Source organism: Sylvia atricapilla, chromosome 17 (genome assembly GCF_009819655.1).
Source record: "Sylvia atricapilla isolate bSylAtr1 chromosome 17, bSylAtr1.pri, whole genome shotgun sequence".
Lineage (NCBI taxonomy): Eukaryota > Metazoa > Chordata > Aves > Passeriformes > Sylviidae > Sylvia > Sylvia atricapilla.
The window spans coordinates 14,139,962-14,158,457 of NC_089156.1; the positions used below are offsets into that span (position 1 = coordinate 14,139,962).

At 46.5% G+C, this 18,496-nt stretch overlaps 1 protein-coding gene across 3 annotated transcripts in view; it reads left to right on the forward strand.

The window, feature by feature from the left end:
* The window catches only part of MMP17 (matrix metallopeptidase 17), a 41,885-nt gene that overhangs the window by 20,071 nt on the left and 3,318 nt on the right, over positions 1 to 18,496 (forward strand). For 2 of the 3 annotated variants that reach the window (XM_066331785.1, XM_066331784.1), the window contains exons 2-8: positions 868 to 1,000; positions 2,683 to 2,809; positions 8,149 to 8,432; positions 11,325 to 11,501; positions 11,636 to 11,735; positions 13,320 to 13,402; positions 16,929 to 17,081. In XM_066331785.1, the coding sequence (XP_066187882.1) occupies positions 961 to 1,000; positions 2,683 to 2,809; positions 8,149 to 8,432; positions 11,325 to 11,501; positions 11,636 to 11,735; positions 13,320 to 13,402; positions 16,929 to 17,081 (964 nt within the window). In that variant the 5' untranslated portion in view covers positions 868 to 960. The remainder of the gene's footprint in view (positions 1 to 867; positions 1,001 to 2,682; positions 2,810 to 8,148; positions 8,433 to 11,324; positions 11,502 to 11,635; positions 11,736 to 13,319; positions 13,403 to 16,928; positions 17,082 to 18,496) is intronic. The other variant, XM_066331786.1, reaches the window with a different exon arrangement.

The window sequence follows — 18,496 nt, forward strand, 5'->3', positions numbered from 1 at the left end:
ACCATAAATCTGTGGTGTATTGACTGCAGTGGAAGTCTGGATCAATATCAGTCTTCAAGAGGCTCAACAGATCAATGTTTGATACAGATAAAGAAAATAGAGGGCAGGTGCTTATGGCATCCCCTGCGTGTGGTATTATTATTCTTCTGCTCAGGGAAGGGAGAGAGAGAGAAGAAAGGTAAAAAAGGATTTAGAAAGGTAATTCACAAGACATTTAAAAAGCAATTGTAAGAAGGAGATTTATAGCATTTTTTCCCATCAATTTTAGCCTGGAGAGAGAGAACGAGAAAAATCTTCATACAGATATGCTGTCCTTTGAGAGACAAATTTCGATTGAACAGTGGGTTGGGGTTTAATGAGATGCCTGTGGCAAGGGGATCAATGGCACATGGCTGTACTTGCCTAGGCTGTGGGAAAGAGGGATGTCCAGGGGTTCCACAGGTCCCTGCTGCTCTCTGGTGGTAGAGAGACGCACACCTGGCTGTAAATACTTTAGGGCAACTGGCAGGAATATGATTAATCCAGGGAGTGTGGAAATGCTGGAGAAGAGGTCTCCATTTTGCGTCAATGCTGAGGTCATCTGCCTCAGGTCTTGGATGACTGTGTGGCAAAGTGGGCTCAGACACTTTGTGGCTGAGTTTATTTCCAAACAAAATCCTGGTGTTGTGAAGGTCAAGGTGAAACAAGCCACTCCCACAGAACCATTTTATTTGGAAAAGACTCTTTTTATCATCAAGTCCAATCATTAAGCTAATGCCCTCAAACCATCAGGGTGCATTGAAGGGAGAGGACCTTCAGAGCGTCTTTCCCTTTCGTCTGTATTTCCTTCTTTTCCTTTTCTCATTTCCCCTTCGCCTTGTTTCACAGGACTGGCTGACAAAATTTGGGTATCTGCCTCCTCCGGACCCTGTCACGGGGCAGCTGCAGACACAGGAGGAGCTCACCAAGGCCATCACTGCCATGCAGAGGTTCGGGGGGCTTGAGGCCACAGGAGTCCTAGGTCAGTGGCTCATGACCCCTCCTCTCCTTGGTGCAGAGCAAGGCAGGGACGGCTTGTTGTAGGTCCATGGGGGAGAAGGACATGATGTTGTGTTCTGTAGCAGCATCAGGAAAAGCTCCACAAAAAGATCATGTGGATGGAGCATACGGCCCAGTTTGCGGCTGTAATAGTAATTACATGGCTCAGGTGCTCTGTTGCCTTGTGTTTTCAAGAACCTGAGGCAAGCAATTATTTCAACAGACCCACAGACCCTTGGGGTTCTCAGTGTGCTTAAAATAGCTATTGGTGTGTTCCCAAAAAAAAGTAAACCAACAAAAGATATTTAAAAAGACAAGGGGAAAAGAGGGACAAAGTTGTCCTGTTCAAAGCCTTACTTGCAGCATCGAATTGAATTGAACAAAAAATCCTGATTAAGCCTCCCAGTTTGTATACATAGATAATTTGTTTTGTTTGCTGCTGGGGCACAGGCAGGGAAGGGAGAAGGATGGTGTTGCATCATCCCAATTCTGTTTGCTCCTGCTTACAGTGCATAAGAGCCAGGATGCTCCATGGAGCTTTCCTGGGATCTCACTGAGGCACAGCAGCTCCAGGTACTCCCCAGTCATGCCCAGCCAGCCAGGAGCCCATCATCTGCTCCAGCAGCTTTGTTGGCCAGCAGAGGCAGGCAGTGGTATCTGCTTGGGAGGGAGCAGTCCTAGGGCGGGCTGAAGCAGCAGAGTTGACCAGCATGGTCAGGATCATTCCTCTCAGTGTCTTCATTGAGGGAAGGAGAAAGCCAGCATTATCCTGGCCTGCAGAAGGGTGCCTCTCTGCTCTCCTTCCCTCTATGACCCTCCCACCATGAGTCCAGCGTGCTTCTGCTGCTCAGGACACAATTAAGGAGAAAAAGCTAATGAGCAGGCAGGTCTCTATCCATCCCAACACCCCAGCATCTCTCCATTGGTCCCCTGAAGCCACAGCTGCATCCCAACACTGGGACTCCCAATCTCTGGTCTTAATTGAGTACGTGCAATAGTTTCTCTTCCACTGCATCACAAGCTGCAGGAGACCCCAAAACCAGAGTGGCCATTTAAATTGCATTTTCAGAGAGGGTGTTCAAAATGGACTAGGGTGAGAGGGATGGCTGCCCTGGGCAGGTCATGGTTGTGGGTTTGTTCATGAAAAGAGAGTTTAAGAGGTAAAATCAGCAGGGAAATAAGTGAACGAAACAACTTTTCTGCAGTTCAGCTGGTGAAAAGAGACACTTCAAGCTTCCATTCATTAAAAAAATTAATAAGAAGGAATATGGGCATTGTTCAAATGAGCTCCTAGCTGAACAGAGATGGGTTTATTTACATGTGAGTGTTTCTCCTTGAGAGAAGAATAAACTGGGAAATTCATCAAGAGAGAACAGGACAGAAGATTTTAAAAATTACCTCTTAAAACATAATCAAAGGTGGCCACAGGGGGGCTTCCAGCAGGAATTGCTGTCCAGTGGTGGGAGGAACACTGGGACGTAGGAGGCTCAGTGTTCTGTGGGAGTCAGCATGACATCCTGGGGCTGGTGCCTAGCCCCAGTGGGCTCCTGAGTTTGACTTTTGCTCTTCTGCTTCATTCTTAGCACTTCATTTCTCATCTCTTGTCCCCCTGGGATTTCCTAACCCCTCATTGCCATGATTTCTTGTTTTTTTCTTTAACCCTAGATGAAGCCACGCTGGAGCTGATGAAGACCCCTCGCTGCTCTCTACCTGACCTCACCATTGAAGAGACCCGGAGGAAGCGATTTGCCCAGGCTGTCACAAAGTGGAGCAAAAGGAACTTGTCCTGGAGGTAAGAATTCATCTATCTCTGCTGCAACCTTGCAGCAAAAGACAATTCCACAGCCACCTTTGTTAAGTATGGCTTTGAGATGAGTTTTAGGGTGATGGTTAAAACATGTCCGTCTGGGCTCCCAGGACCCCATAGACTATTTATTTTAATTCTTCTCCTGACAGTCTCAGCAGTGACTTCTTGGCCCCACTTGGCAGTTCCTGGGAATGGTGCAGATTTGGCTGGTGAATTAGCTGGAAGATTTTTGCCGGGTTGCAATGGTTGTTAGAGCATTTTTGTTTTCTTGAGTTCATTAGGACTCTGCTTTCTCAGGCAGCTGCCAAGCCTGGAGCTTCTTCTCTTGCCCCACCCAAGTTCAAGAGTGGGAGCATTTTCTGGGTAATAAAGTAACTTTTTCTCCTAATCTTGGATAGGCACATATGTTTCTCTCAGTCTCAGGAAGTGACATGTGTGGATCCCTCTGCACCCGTGACACACCGAAGTTCAGGTCCAGCTTTCAGAAGTATAGTGCAGATCAGGGTTGGCAAGCAAACTGATCCCTGTCCCACCAAGATATGTGCTTTTTGGGACTCATTTTTCCTCCCTCAAATACCATGTGCTGCAGTGATTTTTCCTCTAAGGATAGTGTGCAGCATGAGATGCACTGTCCTGAAAACACATGTGGATCTGATGGAGAGTTCTCCTTATTAATAATAAGTTTCTCTTCGATCCTGGCGTAGCCCCTAGAGAGAGTCCTCTTCCCACTGCAGTAACAAATCTCAGCTTGGCTGTTGCTGTCGACGCATGTTGAAACTATGGCCTTAGAAGAGATTTGGTCTATGTTCCAGGAAATTCCTTTGAGACTTTATTTTGAGAAAAGATAAACATGATTTAGCTTCAGTAAGAAACAATTTTGGTTCATAGATGGCTTCATGTCATGAAGTGACCCGTGTTATAAAAACTCAGCCTGTCTCCCTGTTGCCCAGCCCTGACTTGATGGAGAAAGAGGAATAAGCTTCATTCCCATTCTATTGAAAACTGTGATGCTGCAGCAAGGATTGCCATAGAAAGGAGTTTAGGTCTGAGACAATATTATATGTAAGGCATAAAAAAAATCCATCCCCTGACAAAGTAATTCCTGCTTTTTATTCTTTGATCCCTTTCCAAAATCTTGGCTTTTGTCCAAGAAAGGGCTGTATTTTACAACAGTAAGTTGTAACCATCAGAACGCTGTAGCATTACAGAAACTCCAACGTAGTATTTACATCCAGCACTTGAGAATTAACCAACGTTTTGGAAACTGCCATGAGATACAGCCAATAGAGACATAAAAGTTTTACTGGCTTACCTTTTACACATTGCTTGAAGATTTTTAAAGAAGAAAACAAAACTAAATGCTACTCTGACATGCATTTAAAAGTTGAAGAAAAACCCGAACAATTACAAGGCTGAAATAAACAGGCAAGCAGAGCTCTAGGAAAGGAGGGCCTTGAAATAGACTCATGCACTTATTGAGAAGGCAAACAAAATTTTAAATGTATACAGGTCATTCAGGTTTCTTCTTTTTATCTTTGCGTGCAACCAACCTGTGGGACTGGAGAGCTCAGGGAGCAGAACAATACAGGCAGCGTCCTGCACAGCTCACAGTACAGCCTCATAGCATTCTGGTAGAGCCTTGTAGCATCCCATTGCAGCCTCAGAAATAAATGGTTTTCTGTGCCTCATCTCCATGTAGAGTTTCCAGGATATTGCAGCATATCAATTTTCTTTTCGCAGGATTGTTTTTATTATTATTTTATTTTCCCTGTGCTCTCCCCAAGTGCCAAGGCAACTGCTGAGAGAGCGGCATGCTGTGGTGCCCTCTGCCGGTATCAGCACCAGCACTGACTGCAGCCACTTCCACCTCATGTTTGCAGCCTTATTTTTCACTTGCTGATTTTTCTTTATTGCTTCTTGTAACACCCCACAGAAGGGGAGTTCATAGCTGGCATCTCCATTTATTCCCAGTGCTTGCTGTCTCCCCACAGTTCTGGGAAGTGCAGCAGCAGGGCCATGCCCCACGGGCTGCTGGAGTGGGAGCAGACCCTACTGGCAGAGTAGCAGTAACACGAGTCAGTGCCCACCACTGCTGTGAGTGTCCTGAGCCATCCCCCAAGGGGAGGTGCCACTGCCTGAGCCCAGGTGTGGATTTACTCAGGCATAGAGGAATGGCAGTCAAGAGGAAGGGTATGCAAGCCCCAGTTCTGAGCTCCCATCCCCACGATGGTCCTGGCCATCCTGCTATTGTAATGCCCCCTGTCACAGACCCTCCTAGGAAAATCTCTGAGCAGCTGAAGCAGAGAGCAGGCAGGTGTGTGGAGGTGCAGTGGCTCAGGGTTGACCAGCGTTCTCTGTGTGATAAAGGGCAGGGGAATAAAAAAACTGAACATTTTTGGGTGATAGTCTAAGTGCTAGGAGAGGGGTGATGGAAGGTTTAAACACACTCTGCTTTTCTCCTGCAGCATGGCAGTGTTCCAGCACTGCCAGGGTAGCACTGGATCAGGGCTGCTGTGCCATGTGCTGGAAAGGCACCTTTGCCAAGGCAACAAGCGTCTACCCTTTTAACTATCCCCTCTTCATTCCCCTTCCAAGAAAAATCAGAGTGGTTTTATCAAGTAGTCCTTAGCCTGACATGTTTGGTAGTTCTCTGCATTTATTTTATTTGTCTGTGGTTTCAGGGCTGGGAAAGTGAAAGGATACTTTCATTAAGAAGCTATTGATTTCTCATCCATCACTGATAGTCTCCCACTTTTGTCTTTGAGAGGACAAAAACCAATAAGGAAACTAGAAATCAAAATAGGTGTGGGTGCCTCTCAATGAACAACAGAGGCAGATCAGTCCTCTTTAGTCTCTACTTATAAACCATCCTAGATCCAAAGTCTGTTTGGGATGGGTCGAGCAAAGGAGGGGACTCAGGACACATGAAGTACTGACAGTGCTGTGTGAGAGTCAGCATTCATTTGTTTGCATGGCAAGGCTGCTGCCTGGCTAAGCTCTAAACGTAGAGGAGAGATTTCCTCCTTCACATCCAGTTGTGCCCCTCAACACCATCCTGCTCGGCAACTACAAGTTCCAGTGTTGTGGCTGATGCTCCCTCCTGCAGCCCCATCTGCCACAGGAATGGACACTCCTCAGGATGGCACGGAGTGTGATTTCAGAGAGATGTGACTGACCCTACAGCTTAGGGCAGTGTTGGTGGGGTGGCTGAAGGGCAGCCCAGTACTCATCACCCTCCCTCTGGCTGGCAGAGGAGGGTCCTGTCTGGAGCAGAGAGATTTCTCTCCAATTAATTGCATTAGACTTTTGCCCAAGATGCAAATTCTGTACAATTACATCCAAGAAGAAGGAGTGTTTCTCTCCACTGGAAATCTAAGCATCATTTGTTACTACTACTACTACTACTGCTAATAATAATAATAAAAAATCAGGAAGAAGCTTATTTATCTCCATGCTCTTAAAAATGTGCCTCCTTTTCTGTGGAATTGAGTGATGCAAGGCCAACAAACATCCTATCAGCATAACAGTCTTTTCCTAATCTCGTTGAAAGCAATTAGCAGAGCTCTAGCAATCAAAATCAGATGCGGAATTTAAAAACCTTGATGGGATTCTCTTGAAAAGTGACAATGATAATGAATAAAGGATAAGGGATTTTTCACTTACACCTGCAGCATAGTCATAGAATGTGGGTCAGCTCAGAGGTGTAGGACTTTTTATAGGAAGTAATAGGTATTGAAATGGTTTCTGCCTTATCCAATGTTCCTGGAGTCAGATCTGGTGATGAATATTAATAATATTTGTTTCTTTGGACAGGGCTTTTTATCCACCGTCCTTGTACAAGGGAGATCTGTTTTATTATCCTCATTCTGCAGCTGGAAAGGAAAACCACTCTCATTGTGAGCAGGGCTGGAGGGGGAAAGAGCAGATAGGGTCCCCAAATGTGACTCTGTACCTTAGGCACCACGATCCTGGGGAGAGGTCATAATTCCTGAGCTAAATATGGTGTGTGTTACAAGTATAATGACTTATTCAGTAGAAATTAAAGCAACAAAGGGTTTAACTAAGTCCCGAAGAGTGTTATGAAAGATGAGGACAGCTAGCTATTGAATATCTGGAATCCATGTGGCCTTTTTCTCTGTACTGTAGAGGATTACACCCAGACACATTCTCTTCTGTAAATTAAAAATTGCCTGAAAATTGTCTTTTCTAATCCCATGCTCATACTGTTTGTACCTCTGTGCTCTCTCCTTTACAAATGTGTTTTCTTTGAAGTCCTACAGTCATCTGGTGTCACATGCATGTAACTCATTTAGATTAGTCAATAAGGTTTTTCTTTGCCCAAAGAATCAAGGGATAGCCAAAGTGAAAATATTACTTATTTTTGCTCATTTGGCTGTGATGTGTTTTTCCTGATTCACCCACTCATTCCCACTGTCTCTAGGATGAGCTTCCCAGGTGCTTCAGAGGAACTGTTAGTGAGATTTCTGCTTATTCTCATGAGTCCTTCTTGGCTCTCTCCAAGATTTAACCCTGACTAGTTTTGCCCTGGCCTGAAGGTAGTGCCTACTTTGGGCTGCCTGTCTCTTGAGGGTGTGGGATGTGTTCCTATCCTCAGCAAGCAAGTTGTTCCTACTCCCTTTCTCCCTTTTTCACACCCTGGTGTCTCCCAGCGCTCAAATCACTACTTCGGGAAGAGCTTGAGTGGTGTGACATCCCTTTCTGATGACTGCAATTACCTCTTGAAATTTAGTTAGGTCATCACTGCCTGTTGGCAATGGGAAGTGGTATGGTACCGAGGAATGCTGTCACAGCCGTATTATGCAGGAGGGTAAGTGATGTGATCATAATTGTTGCTTCAGCCTTTAGAAATCTGTCAAACCATGGAAACACTTCTGCTGGTTCCTGGTGCACAAAAAATAAAGTATCTGTTATTACTGGGGTAGAGCTGGCCAGAAGTTATCCATCAGATTAGGCTTTTGTCAATAATTACTCAGTCAACTGTACATTTGCTTGGAAAGCATGCGTATTTTTGTCAAAATTGTCAACAAAAGATTATCTAAATATACTCCTTTAGAAGCCAAGGTCCCTTGTTGCATCTTGATCTTCTCATTTCTTCTATTAAATCAACAATATTTGGAATTATTTTTCAAAGTTGGGTTATACAGGAAACAGTGACTTCTCTTCCACTCCAGCTCAGCCCAAAAATGTAAAAAACACTGAAGGCTTCACTTTGATGCACCAGGCAGCTGCAGAGCCAGTTCTGGTGATTCTTGGAGACCTTTCACGCTACTGACACATCCTGTTTCTTGCCCTCTTTATTTCAGAGTTCGCACCTTCCCAAAAGAGTCCCACCTGGGCCACGACACTGTCCGAGCCCTGATGTACTATGCTCTGAAGGTCTGGAGTGACATCACCCCACTGAATTTCCATGAAGTGGCAGGAAACAATGCTGATATCCAGATAGACTTCTCCAAGGCAGATCACAATGATGGCTATCCTTTTGATGGGCCAGGTGGGACAGTGGCACATGCTTTCTTCCCTGGAGACCATCACACAGCAGGGGACACTCATTTTGACGATGACGAATATTGGACTTTCCGATCATCAGGTAGGTGAGGGTGGAAGAGCTGCAGCCAAGCACAAGGACTCACAACTTGCCTCTTCTGCTCTGGTGGCTGGAGCGGTTTAGCCTCTGCCACGCCTTTACCCCAGGCTTCAGGATCCCTGAAGTCTTCTTCTGATTCCTCTCTCAGCCTTGCTAGCAAAATCAACCCAGGCAGTGTTGAGGATACTCTTATGTTCCTGGAAGCCTCAGTGGTATCTCCATGTTCCTCCTTATCCTGCCAGCAATTGCAGAACTCCCCATTGCCCATTTCTTCTGAGAAGGTTTCAGGTTGGGTATGTGGATACTGGAGGTCTTGGATGGGGACTGCATTCTCTGACTTTGACATCTTTTGGGTGCGTTCACAGCCACACGTCCTAGTTTCCTATTCTTAAAGTATACTATTAGCTGACCTATCTATAAAGGGCTCTGTATTGTGCTGGGAAAAAAAGCCTAGTTGTTTCTTGCCATCTCCTGTCTATTACCTGACATCAGGATGGTTCAAGTTGCAGTTTTATTATTTTTTATCTTCATCTCATCTGGCTAAATCAGAGTTTTAATAAGCAGAGAGAGTATCAGAAGCAAGTGCTCCTCAGTTCCAATGCCATCTGTGGGGATCAGGTCCCCAACCTTCATGTCAGGCGTCTTTTGACAGAAAGTCTTCTCTGCAGCCACCAACTGCTAATTTACTTGTCACGCCACATCTTCCACCAGGCTCCTAGTGGGATTCTGCTGCCTCAGCTTAAAGACTTTGTTGCAACCTAACTGTCTTCTCTGAAACAAGCTAATACCTTCTTCCTGCCCACCGGCTGACTTCATTCATCCCCCTGAGTGTTCGTGGGCAGAAGTGTCCACCCACCTGGAGAAGGTCTTGAGGTGAAGGTTAAAGATCTGGACAGGCTGATCCTTCGGAATTACGCCAGCTCCTTGTTTCCTGCTGGTGTGCAGCCCCAACTGATGGCTCTTATCAGGAAGGGACAAAAAAACAGCAGTTTTGATCTGCAGACATACAGGGCAGAGGCAAGTGCTGTGGTCAGTAGCTGGCCACAGCAAATGTGTTAGTGATGGAGTCAGTTTTGCAGCTAGTCGTTGGGAGTGCTCATTGTGAAACAAACTCCTGTGAAGGAGCGAGCTCAGAGCCAACATTCCCACAGGGAGTGCACCTCCAAGCGCCACCGAGGGATGGGGGGGATGAGCCTGCCAGAGAAAAGCTGCCCTTTATTTTGAGGATCTTGGAGCTATCCGAGCTTCATCTTTTATTTATTTTGTTATCTCTACTGATTCAAAACCAGCTACTTGATAGGTGATATAAAAATATCCCCAAGGTTGTCAGTCTGACATTAAAATGTCAGAGAACATATGTTTTGCTCTCTTTTAGTGCCAGGGAAAACAGCACAGGTTATAAAAATCTCACTGGGATACAGACACTGTAAATAACAGTCATGAAGGAAAAGGTAAAATTCAGTAAAGGATATCCCCCTGCTCCAGCACCCCGCACCCAATAAGGAGTACTAAGGACTTGTCAGGATCAGCCATGGCTACATTCATGCAAAAAAGTAGCCATCTCAGATGGCAAAGGAGCCAACTCCTTGGTCTCCAATCCTTATAAGGGAATGTGGCGCTCCCCTGATCTCCACAGGGATCTTTCCAACCTCACTGCTTCTTTTTTTTTCGATGCTTGACATCACAATCTTTATAAGAACCACACTTAAAATCACTGCTGCTCTCTGATAATGCTCTGCAGGACATTGCTGTGCAGAGAGGGGCAGAGATTGTATGGACATGTGGCCCAGCCCATTTGGAGCTGAGTGGTGGAAATGCACCAAGCAGGCTCAGTCCTGTACAGCTTCTGGGAGCAGCTCCTCCTTTGCTTTAATAGCAGTGATGTATGTCTGGAAATGACCATTAACCCCTTACATGAGCATCTCGGGCTCTGGAGAGGATAGGATTGGTCTGCATATGGATGTGGTGTGAGGCTCTGGGGTTGGATTGCAAATAAAGAAATTTGCAGAAAGGCAATACGGTAGAGATAACCCAGACTGAAGGAAAAGTCATCAGCGGACGTATTGATGTTCCACAATGTCTCCCTAATGCCCATTGTGGTGAGTGAGGATCAAAGTGTTTTCTAGAGGCAGCAGACACAAGAGCTGCAGCTCTCTCAGCACAAGGCGTGTAACAGAAGATGGTAAATCCTCTGAAAACAAGCTGGACACAATCACCTACTTATGTCAAGGCAGCAGTGAGATGAGCAGGTTGGTGGCCAATAAGCAGATGAACATTCCGGTGTTTGTGTGCATACAGGAAGGCTGAGGGGCCGATATGGCCAGTGCAGCAGCATTCCAGACCATGCAGGGAAAGACCTGCAATGCGCCGTGGGGAGGCGGGAACTGCCGGCACTCCCCGGCTCCTTGGCACATGATTTGGATCATTGGCACAGGATGTGATGAGCTCCTGGCTGGTGGCTGCAGAAATCTGGTGTTCTGGGTAATGTAAAGCCTGTGTCAGCAGCTGCAGCAGGGATGAGATGCAGGGAGTGACTGCTCTGGCCCAGCTTCTGCAGTGCCGCTCAGCAAACTGGTTGTGATGTGGTTACTGTCTCAGTCCTTTGTCCAGCTTTTTCTCAGGTGCCTGGAACAGTGATCTGGAAATAAGAGGGGTGATGCCCAGGCTGATGTAGGCTGAAGTATGGCTTGCTTTCCGTTTTCATATGATACGGTCCAGTCTCCAACTGGAAAAAAAAAAAAAGTCATTTTCAAACTTTACCTATTCCGAAGTTCTTCTTTCCAATTTATCCAACATAAACCTACACTTCAGCTTACAGCCCTTGCAGCTCACCCAAATCACCCAATTACTATCAGACTTAAGTGACTTTTGTTTCAATGTTGTCCTTATCTCCAGACACACATGGGATGGACCTATTTGCTGTAGCTGTCCATGAGTTTGGCCATGCCATTGGCCTGACCCACATCTCTGCCATAGAGTCTATCATGAGACCCTACTACCAAGGACCAGTGGGCGATCCTCTGAAGTATGACCTGCCTTACGAGGACAAAGTCCGGATCTGGCAACTATACGGTGAGTTTGTGTCTGGCTCATACGGCCACAGCCTGCTCCTGCCACGGCAGGACACACTGGAATAGCTGTTTTTTGGGGTGAGTGGAGCTGGTCAGGAGGATGGTGTTCCCCATTACAGCTTCTTTTCTACACAGGAGTCAGGGAATCTGTGTCCCCCACAGCCAAGCCTGAAGTAAGCAAAACAGATGACCATCCAATCCTGCCAGAGCTCCCAGAGAACCGCTCCACTGTCCCGTAAGTCAAATTTCTTCCTTTCCTGCAAATGATGTGTAGTAGTAAAGGCCTGCTTCATCAGTATCTTTCCTGCTCACTCTGGCTGTGGTATTTCTCTCTGGATCTCTGGATAGTCCATAAAACCTCAAATTTTTTACTCATATTAGTGGAAAGTTGTTACCATCACCCTTAGGTAAATTCATCCTTGCTGGAATTTTGATCAAACTTCCTTAGCAGTATCCTGAATTGCACAAGCATAACTTACCCAAATCATTCCACAATGAGCAACTGCCTAATGTAACTGAGGGAGTGAATGTTGGAACAAATGGACTGAGGGCCTGAATCCAGTGTAGGTTAGCGCTGGCAAAGGGCTACTTACACTGTCATCAAGCAACTAGCATGGCCTCATTAAGGGAAGTGCAGGATATAGGTCATTAATAAATGTTGACCAGGACAGGAGGGCAGTTAAGCAAAGAAGGGACACTGAATAAAAAAGGCAGGAGGTAATGGTCACACCCATTTTTGCCAGACACCAAGGGCCCCCCATATGAGAGCGGCAGAGATGGAGCAGGTCACCTTCACCTCATGCTCCTTTTGTTTGAACACGTGCTATGCCGTCAGTTACGTTTCTCCGTGTAGCTTCTAAAGGCTCTTGTCCACCAGGCTCCTTATGGCCATGTTTGTCCTAGAAATATAAGAGCTTTTCTCCCTACTGGTGTGGAAGGCCACCATCTCACACCAGCAGCAGGAAACTTGCACCTGCCATCCCCTTGTTCCTGCATTATGTGCTGGGAGGGTGGATGGAGTTTGCCTCCACATCTGTCATTTTGTGGCCAAAGAGGGCAGTGAAGCTGGTGTTGGCAGCCCAGCACAGTTTTTGCTATCACCAGAATAGATTTATACTTCCGTGTCACCCACAGCAGCTTTTCTGTGCACGTTCCCAGCATCTTCTCCTTGTTCCTTCATCAGTCATCATTTCTTATGTGGGCTTTGTGGCTCTCTCAGTCTTTCATACTCTGCACCTTCCCCACCTACCTTGTTAAAGCAGCTTAGTAGCTCAGCTGCCACTTGCCAGATGGCTTTCACCAGGTATCTCTCACTGAGTATCACATGGCTCCTCTGGGTCCCTCCACTTAGGCTCAGCTACTTTCTGCTTTGCAGTTCTGTCATTTCTTATGGGCGCTTTGGAGCTCAGCCCCGGAGCAGCAGCATCCGGAGCTGATGGAGTGAGAGGCTGCTTGGCTGTTTTCCAGGTTCTGCTGCCCTGGGGCAGCTGGCCAAGCCACACTGTGCCACTGGCAGTGGGAAGCCAGCTCAGCCCTCACCATCTGCACAAGCTGGTGGATGTAGAGCGTGTCCTCGCTCGACTCCCAGCAATGGCATCTGGTGGCTCAGGATTGTCAGCCCCAAGCTGTCTTCAGGCTGATGTTTGCCTTGGAAATCCCCGTGGATGAGGCTGGCCTTGAGCATCATGAGTGACAGATGAGCACGGCCTGTAGTCTTCTCCAGGAGCAGGGGTGATTCAGTCTGTGGGATAGGAGGCATCAGGGGAACACAGCCCCTCACTGCCTGCCTGTCCCTGCTCACCTGGGCATCTCTCCACAGGTTCGGGCGGGATGTGCCCAACAGGTGTAGAACACACTTCGACGCAGTGGCCCAGATCCGGGGAGAGGCTTTCTTCTTCAAAGGTGAGCGGCAGGGGTCTGTGCCTGTGTCACTCAGCAGTGGCTTTGGTGTGGCAGCACCAGAGGCAGTGCAGTGTGGGACAGGCTGGGGTGGGTGGTTAGGATGAGCTGCAGGGTTTGTGGGCTGCTCCCACAGACCCAGGGACACATCACACATACCTGAGTGTGTGGCCAGACTGGTGACTATCAAGCATAGCCGTTTTTACTCTGATCCATCACACTGGATTGCCCAGATGAAGAGCTAAAATCTGATATTTGTGCTACCAAAGTCAAAATAGAGGTCGAACCAAGGATGAGCAGAGCAGCAACAACAACACTTCATTGCTTTCTTTCTGGATATATCTACCCTTTCTTTCCTCCCATGCTTCATCTTCCCTGATAATGCTTGCCATGCATCTCTCAAAGACAGCATGTACACAACTGAGGACCGTCTGGCTTTATGGCAGCAAACACTTACTGGCAGTGTCTTCCTGGGACACCCAGCTGTTGATGAGGATCCCATCAGCTGAGCAGAGCCTGTGTCAGCTGGGCTCTCTAGGCTTGCTTTCTTATCTTTCCAAGATCTAAAAATGTCCATGGGCGTTTCTTTGCATCCCCGGCCACCATTTGGCCACCCCAAAGCCATCCACCAGGGAAGCAGAAGCATTTGCCCAAGGAATGAGCAGCAGCGTCCTGGCATCCGAGTATCACAGTGTGAGCCTTGGGTCACAGGCAAGAACAGCAAGAGGGCTCCAAAGAATTTGGTGTTGCCTGGGCCCTGAGGAAAGTACAATACAGAGACTGTTCCACAGCATTATTTGTTCAGACGCCCGCTCAAAAAAGCCCCAGTAAAGAAGGGAAACTCAGAGACATGAACTGCTGTTAGAATCAATGGCTGTCTGTCTCTCGGAGGGAAAAATTGATGAAGTAAGGAGAAATCTATTTCAGTGTCTATTTTTAGATATATTTATTGCAGCCAAAAAGCAGCTGTAAAGAGGACAGGGTCAGTGGATGCCAGCTGCATGTCTGCCTCCAGACCCCAGCACTTTCTTTGCAGCCACCATCGTTACCCCCTGAACCATCCTGTACACCAAGGAGTGGGGATGTCACCCCTTGGGGCAGGATTTAAATGATCTCTAGTGCTGAGCTTTATCCCTCGATAGGCATTTTGTTCTGACCTGGTTCCCTAGATGGGAAGAAGGCACTGAGAAGGCACCAGGATTGGAGTTCCCCAGACCTCACAGGCTTGTTGTGTTGAAGGCAACGGTGGGTTCTCTGCCCTTTGGAATCATTGCTTGCTTTGATGTAGGTGCCTCACCACAGACTCCCAAGGTTTTAAGCGCCTTTGGCCCATGTATGTGTCTGCATGGTGTGTGCAGCAGTCTTGCCAAAGGCAGCCAGAGTCTGGACGCTGGGATCAAAATTATCTGGAATTAGAGATAGCAGTTGCCTCAACCCGTCATCCACATCTTGGTGCAGCAGGACCTCACACTTGGCCTTCATCATGTTCAGTTTGCCAGCTCAGAGGAAGGTTTAAACTGAGCTTTTTAAACGAATATGAGGTTGGGATTTTGGTTTTTAAATTATTTTTGCATGATAATGGCAGCTGTTCCCCCATGGATCTGGCTTTGGCTGATGATCCTCCATGCAACAGCAGTACTTTGGTGAGCGGGCTGGGCCATGGCAAATCATGAGCCTTGGTAGACTGGGGCCATCACATTCAGAATTCCTTGCGACTTGAGTGCTTTATTTTGATTCTTTTTCCTGATAGCTTATAAAAACCCAACCAAAGTAACCAACAGCTCAGGCTATTCCTGACTTTGGGGGGCAGATTTAAGGTTTCCCTGCTGCAGCTGCTCACCTGCTGAGTCCATCACTAGCAAAGGGATGAAATGTCAGAAGTACTGAGTCTTCCCTTTATGTCTACAATGAGCCAGGGCACTTCAAAGTTCAGATACTGATCTGCTAAAGAAGGAATTAGGTTGAGCTGTATTTCTTGCTAAAAAAGTGAAAATCTGACCTTGTCAAGTCCCTTGCTAATTACAGATGCAGAGATCATCTTTATTTAATTACATATGTTTCCACTGATGTAAAATGGCCACGAAACTTGAATCCTCAGGGTTTTTTTATGTTCTTAAAAAGAATCTGTAATTATGGCAATTTCCTACCATATTGGAATGCATTATTCATTTATGTTTCAGTAAGATAGAGCAAATATGCAAACCGGCGCAGAAGAACAAGAATATGATATAAATCCTTATAATTAGAATAAAATACCCTCTCTGCAGATGTTAAAGCATTAGAGTTTTGTGTCCCGCATTATTAGGCCAAGAGCCAATTTCCATAAAATTTTAAAAACTGGTGTCACAATCTGCCAGCTCTTGAGAAAGAGCTGCGTGTGTGGGGAATACAAATCTGAAGATGCATCTTTGGTTTCTGTTGTTTCCCCTCAAATTTGTGCAAGACCAGATGCAAATAATGTGCAATAATTTCTGACAGGCGATAACAAATGCAAGACAAAGTTAAGAGCTGCCTCCTAAACATCTTGCTCTGGCTCTTGTCACACTTTGTAGCTCTCTGGAGAAAACACAGCATGAAACGTGCTTCAAAAAGGCTGAGAATCCCAGAGCCAACGCACAGTTAGCTTTGGAATTGCCCCTGAAACCATTATGATGCCTCAGGAAGTCCCACATAAGGCTCTTTTGGCAGGAAAAAATTTGCCATCCTTCCCACAGAGGATAAATTTGTTTCCGTTTACATTATCCAAAATATTTCAGAAATCCTCATTCCTAGCTGGAATTCCTAGCTGGCAGTGCTGCTGCAGGTATTAAAGTGGGTTTGCTTTCACCACTAATACATTCATCCTGGAAGCTCCACAGTACTTGAGTCTCTGATTAGTATCCTGCACCTCTAGATGGTACCAAAGTCCTTAACTGTGCCTCATTCCTCACCTGAACCCTTCCAGATCTACTCAGATGTTTTCCCTCCTCCTCGATTTTCTCACTGCCTTTCTTCACTACTAAACAATCCCTCTGGTATTTCTGTGTTTCATTGTAACATCCTAGACATTTCCAAACCTGAAAGCAGCTGGACATCCTGTGTGCAAGAAGCTGTGGCTGCTCCTGGAGAGTAGGAATGGGGATGATGGATGTTTTTTTGGACATTCTTGCTTAAGGCTGTTGGTGTCTGGTCCCACTAGTTCGCAGGAGATCCCGTGCAGAGGGGGAGGGAGAAGATAAAAAGCTCCTCTCTCCTGCCTCGGTTCAGTGGCACAGCCTCACACTGTGGGCCAGGAGTATAACAACTCCAGTGCAATGTCCAGAGGATTATTTTAATCCAAAAAGAAAAGGGATTTCTTTAGAAGAAATCTAAAGAAATCTGACTGCCACAAATAGAAAGCAGTCGCAGCTGCTGCTGGAAAACGGGATGGCTATAAATCATGGCTCCCATCTCACATGCTTTGCTTCCTGCTGCCACCTCCCATCTGGCAGTCACCCCCCAGTGAAGATGGGTTGAGTGTGGTTCAGTAATGTTCAGTCTGTCCCTCCAGGCAAGTACTTCTGGAGACTAACTCGCAATAAGCACTTGGTCTCCCTCCAGCCGGCTCAGATTCATCGTTTCTGGCGGGGCTTGCCGCTCAACCTGGACAGCCTAGACGCAGTCTACGAGAGAACCAGTGACCACAAGATTGTCTTCTTCAAAGGTGAGAGCAAACATGATCCTGTAGGCATAGAATGTGGTGCTAGGCAGGAGACACCAGTGCCACATGTTAAGCATCTCTCGGGCCGGTCTGAGACCTGTTGTCCATGAGCAAGGCCAGGGGAAAAGAACTGGCAGGGCAGGCAAACAAAAGGTAATGCTCATTTTCCACAGAAAATGAGGGAAATGTCATCAAAGAAAAAGTTCAGCCAAATGTAGTGAAAATCTGAGCTTTTCAAGAATGAAACACAGGAACCACCTCTACACACACTCACAGGGGGTGTGTTCCTCCTTTGACCTTTTTTCTTCCAGTATTTGTTGCTGAGAAAAGAAGAAGTCAGAGAGGAAATAAAAATGAAACTGAAGACCTTCAGTTTTAATAATTACATTTCTGTTGCTATATTTTTTTCTTAAAATACGTGGTATAATTCTCTCTTTTTATTTTAAAACTTGCAAGGCTGTGGTGTTTTTGTTTTGTTTTGTTTTGTTTTGTTTTTGTTTGTTTTTTTCCCCAGAAGAGCTGGAGGAACAGTTTAGCTCTTTGTTTCTATACAAAGCAGTAATTTGGTTTCAGTTCCCCCAGTCAGTCCAGAGGGATGGCTCAGGTCCCACACAAGCCCCTACACTTGCAGAAGGCCATTCCGAGTGCAGATGAAGCCTTCCTGGACTGCTGGCATGCTGAGCCCCGCAGAGCCACACCCAAGTTCTACATTTCCCCATATAACAGCATGTGGAAGGTTCTGCCATGTGTGCCTCAGGCAGCCTGGCCTGCTCTGTTTTTCCAGAGGGAATGGGGCCAGCTGGAGTGTGCCTTATGCCTAGCTCTAGACCCTCCCAGTCAGGTCAGCAGACCACAGCAGCCCTCACTCCTTTCCTTCCCTCCCCACCTTCTCTCCCTGCTGGGGATGAACAGACACACCAGGAACTCAGGTCCAGGGGCTCCTCCCAGCTGCTAAGGAGGCTGGAATTCCAGAGGTACTACAGCTGGCATCTTGTAAGACATGCATTCTCTGTGTGTGTTAGTCGTGCCTAGCTCCCAACATAAACTCAGAATTTTCTTTCCAGCTATCAAATACAACTCATTCTGTCCCTCCAGCGCTGTTTTGTCGATCCCTGGACAGAAACCAAAGAACAAATTACCTTGGCCTGTAAGGTCCTGCTGCTGATACATAGGCACGCATTTAAAGGCCTCTTCAAATATTCTAGAAAACCAAGGGAGGAAAAGGCCTGATCCTTAAATTAGGTTATGCAATACCTAAAAAGACACCGCAGGTTCCCGAATAGATGTTGTAAAAAAAGAGAGACTGTCCCAGGGGTTAGAGAAGTACGAAGAAATTGAGACATCTGCATTCATTTGCTTGTTCTCACGCAGACCAGGGCTCAGTCCCGTCATGCTTCATTTTTTTTGTGAAAAACCCC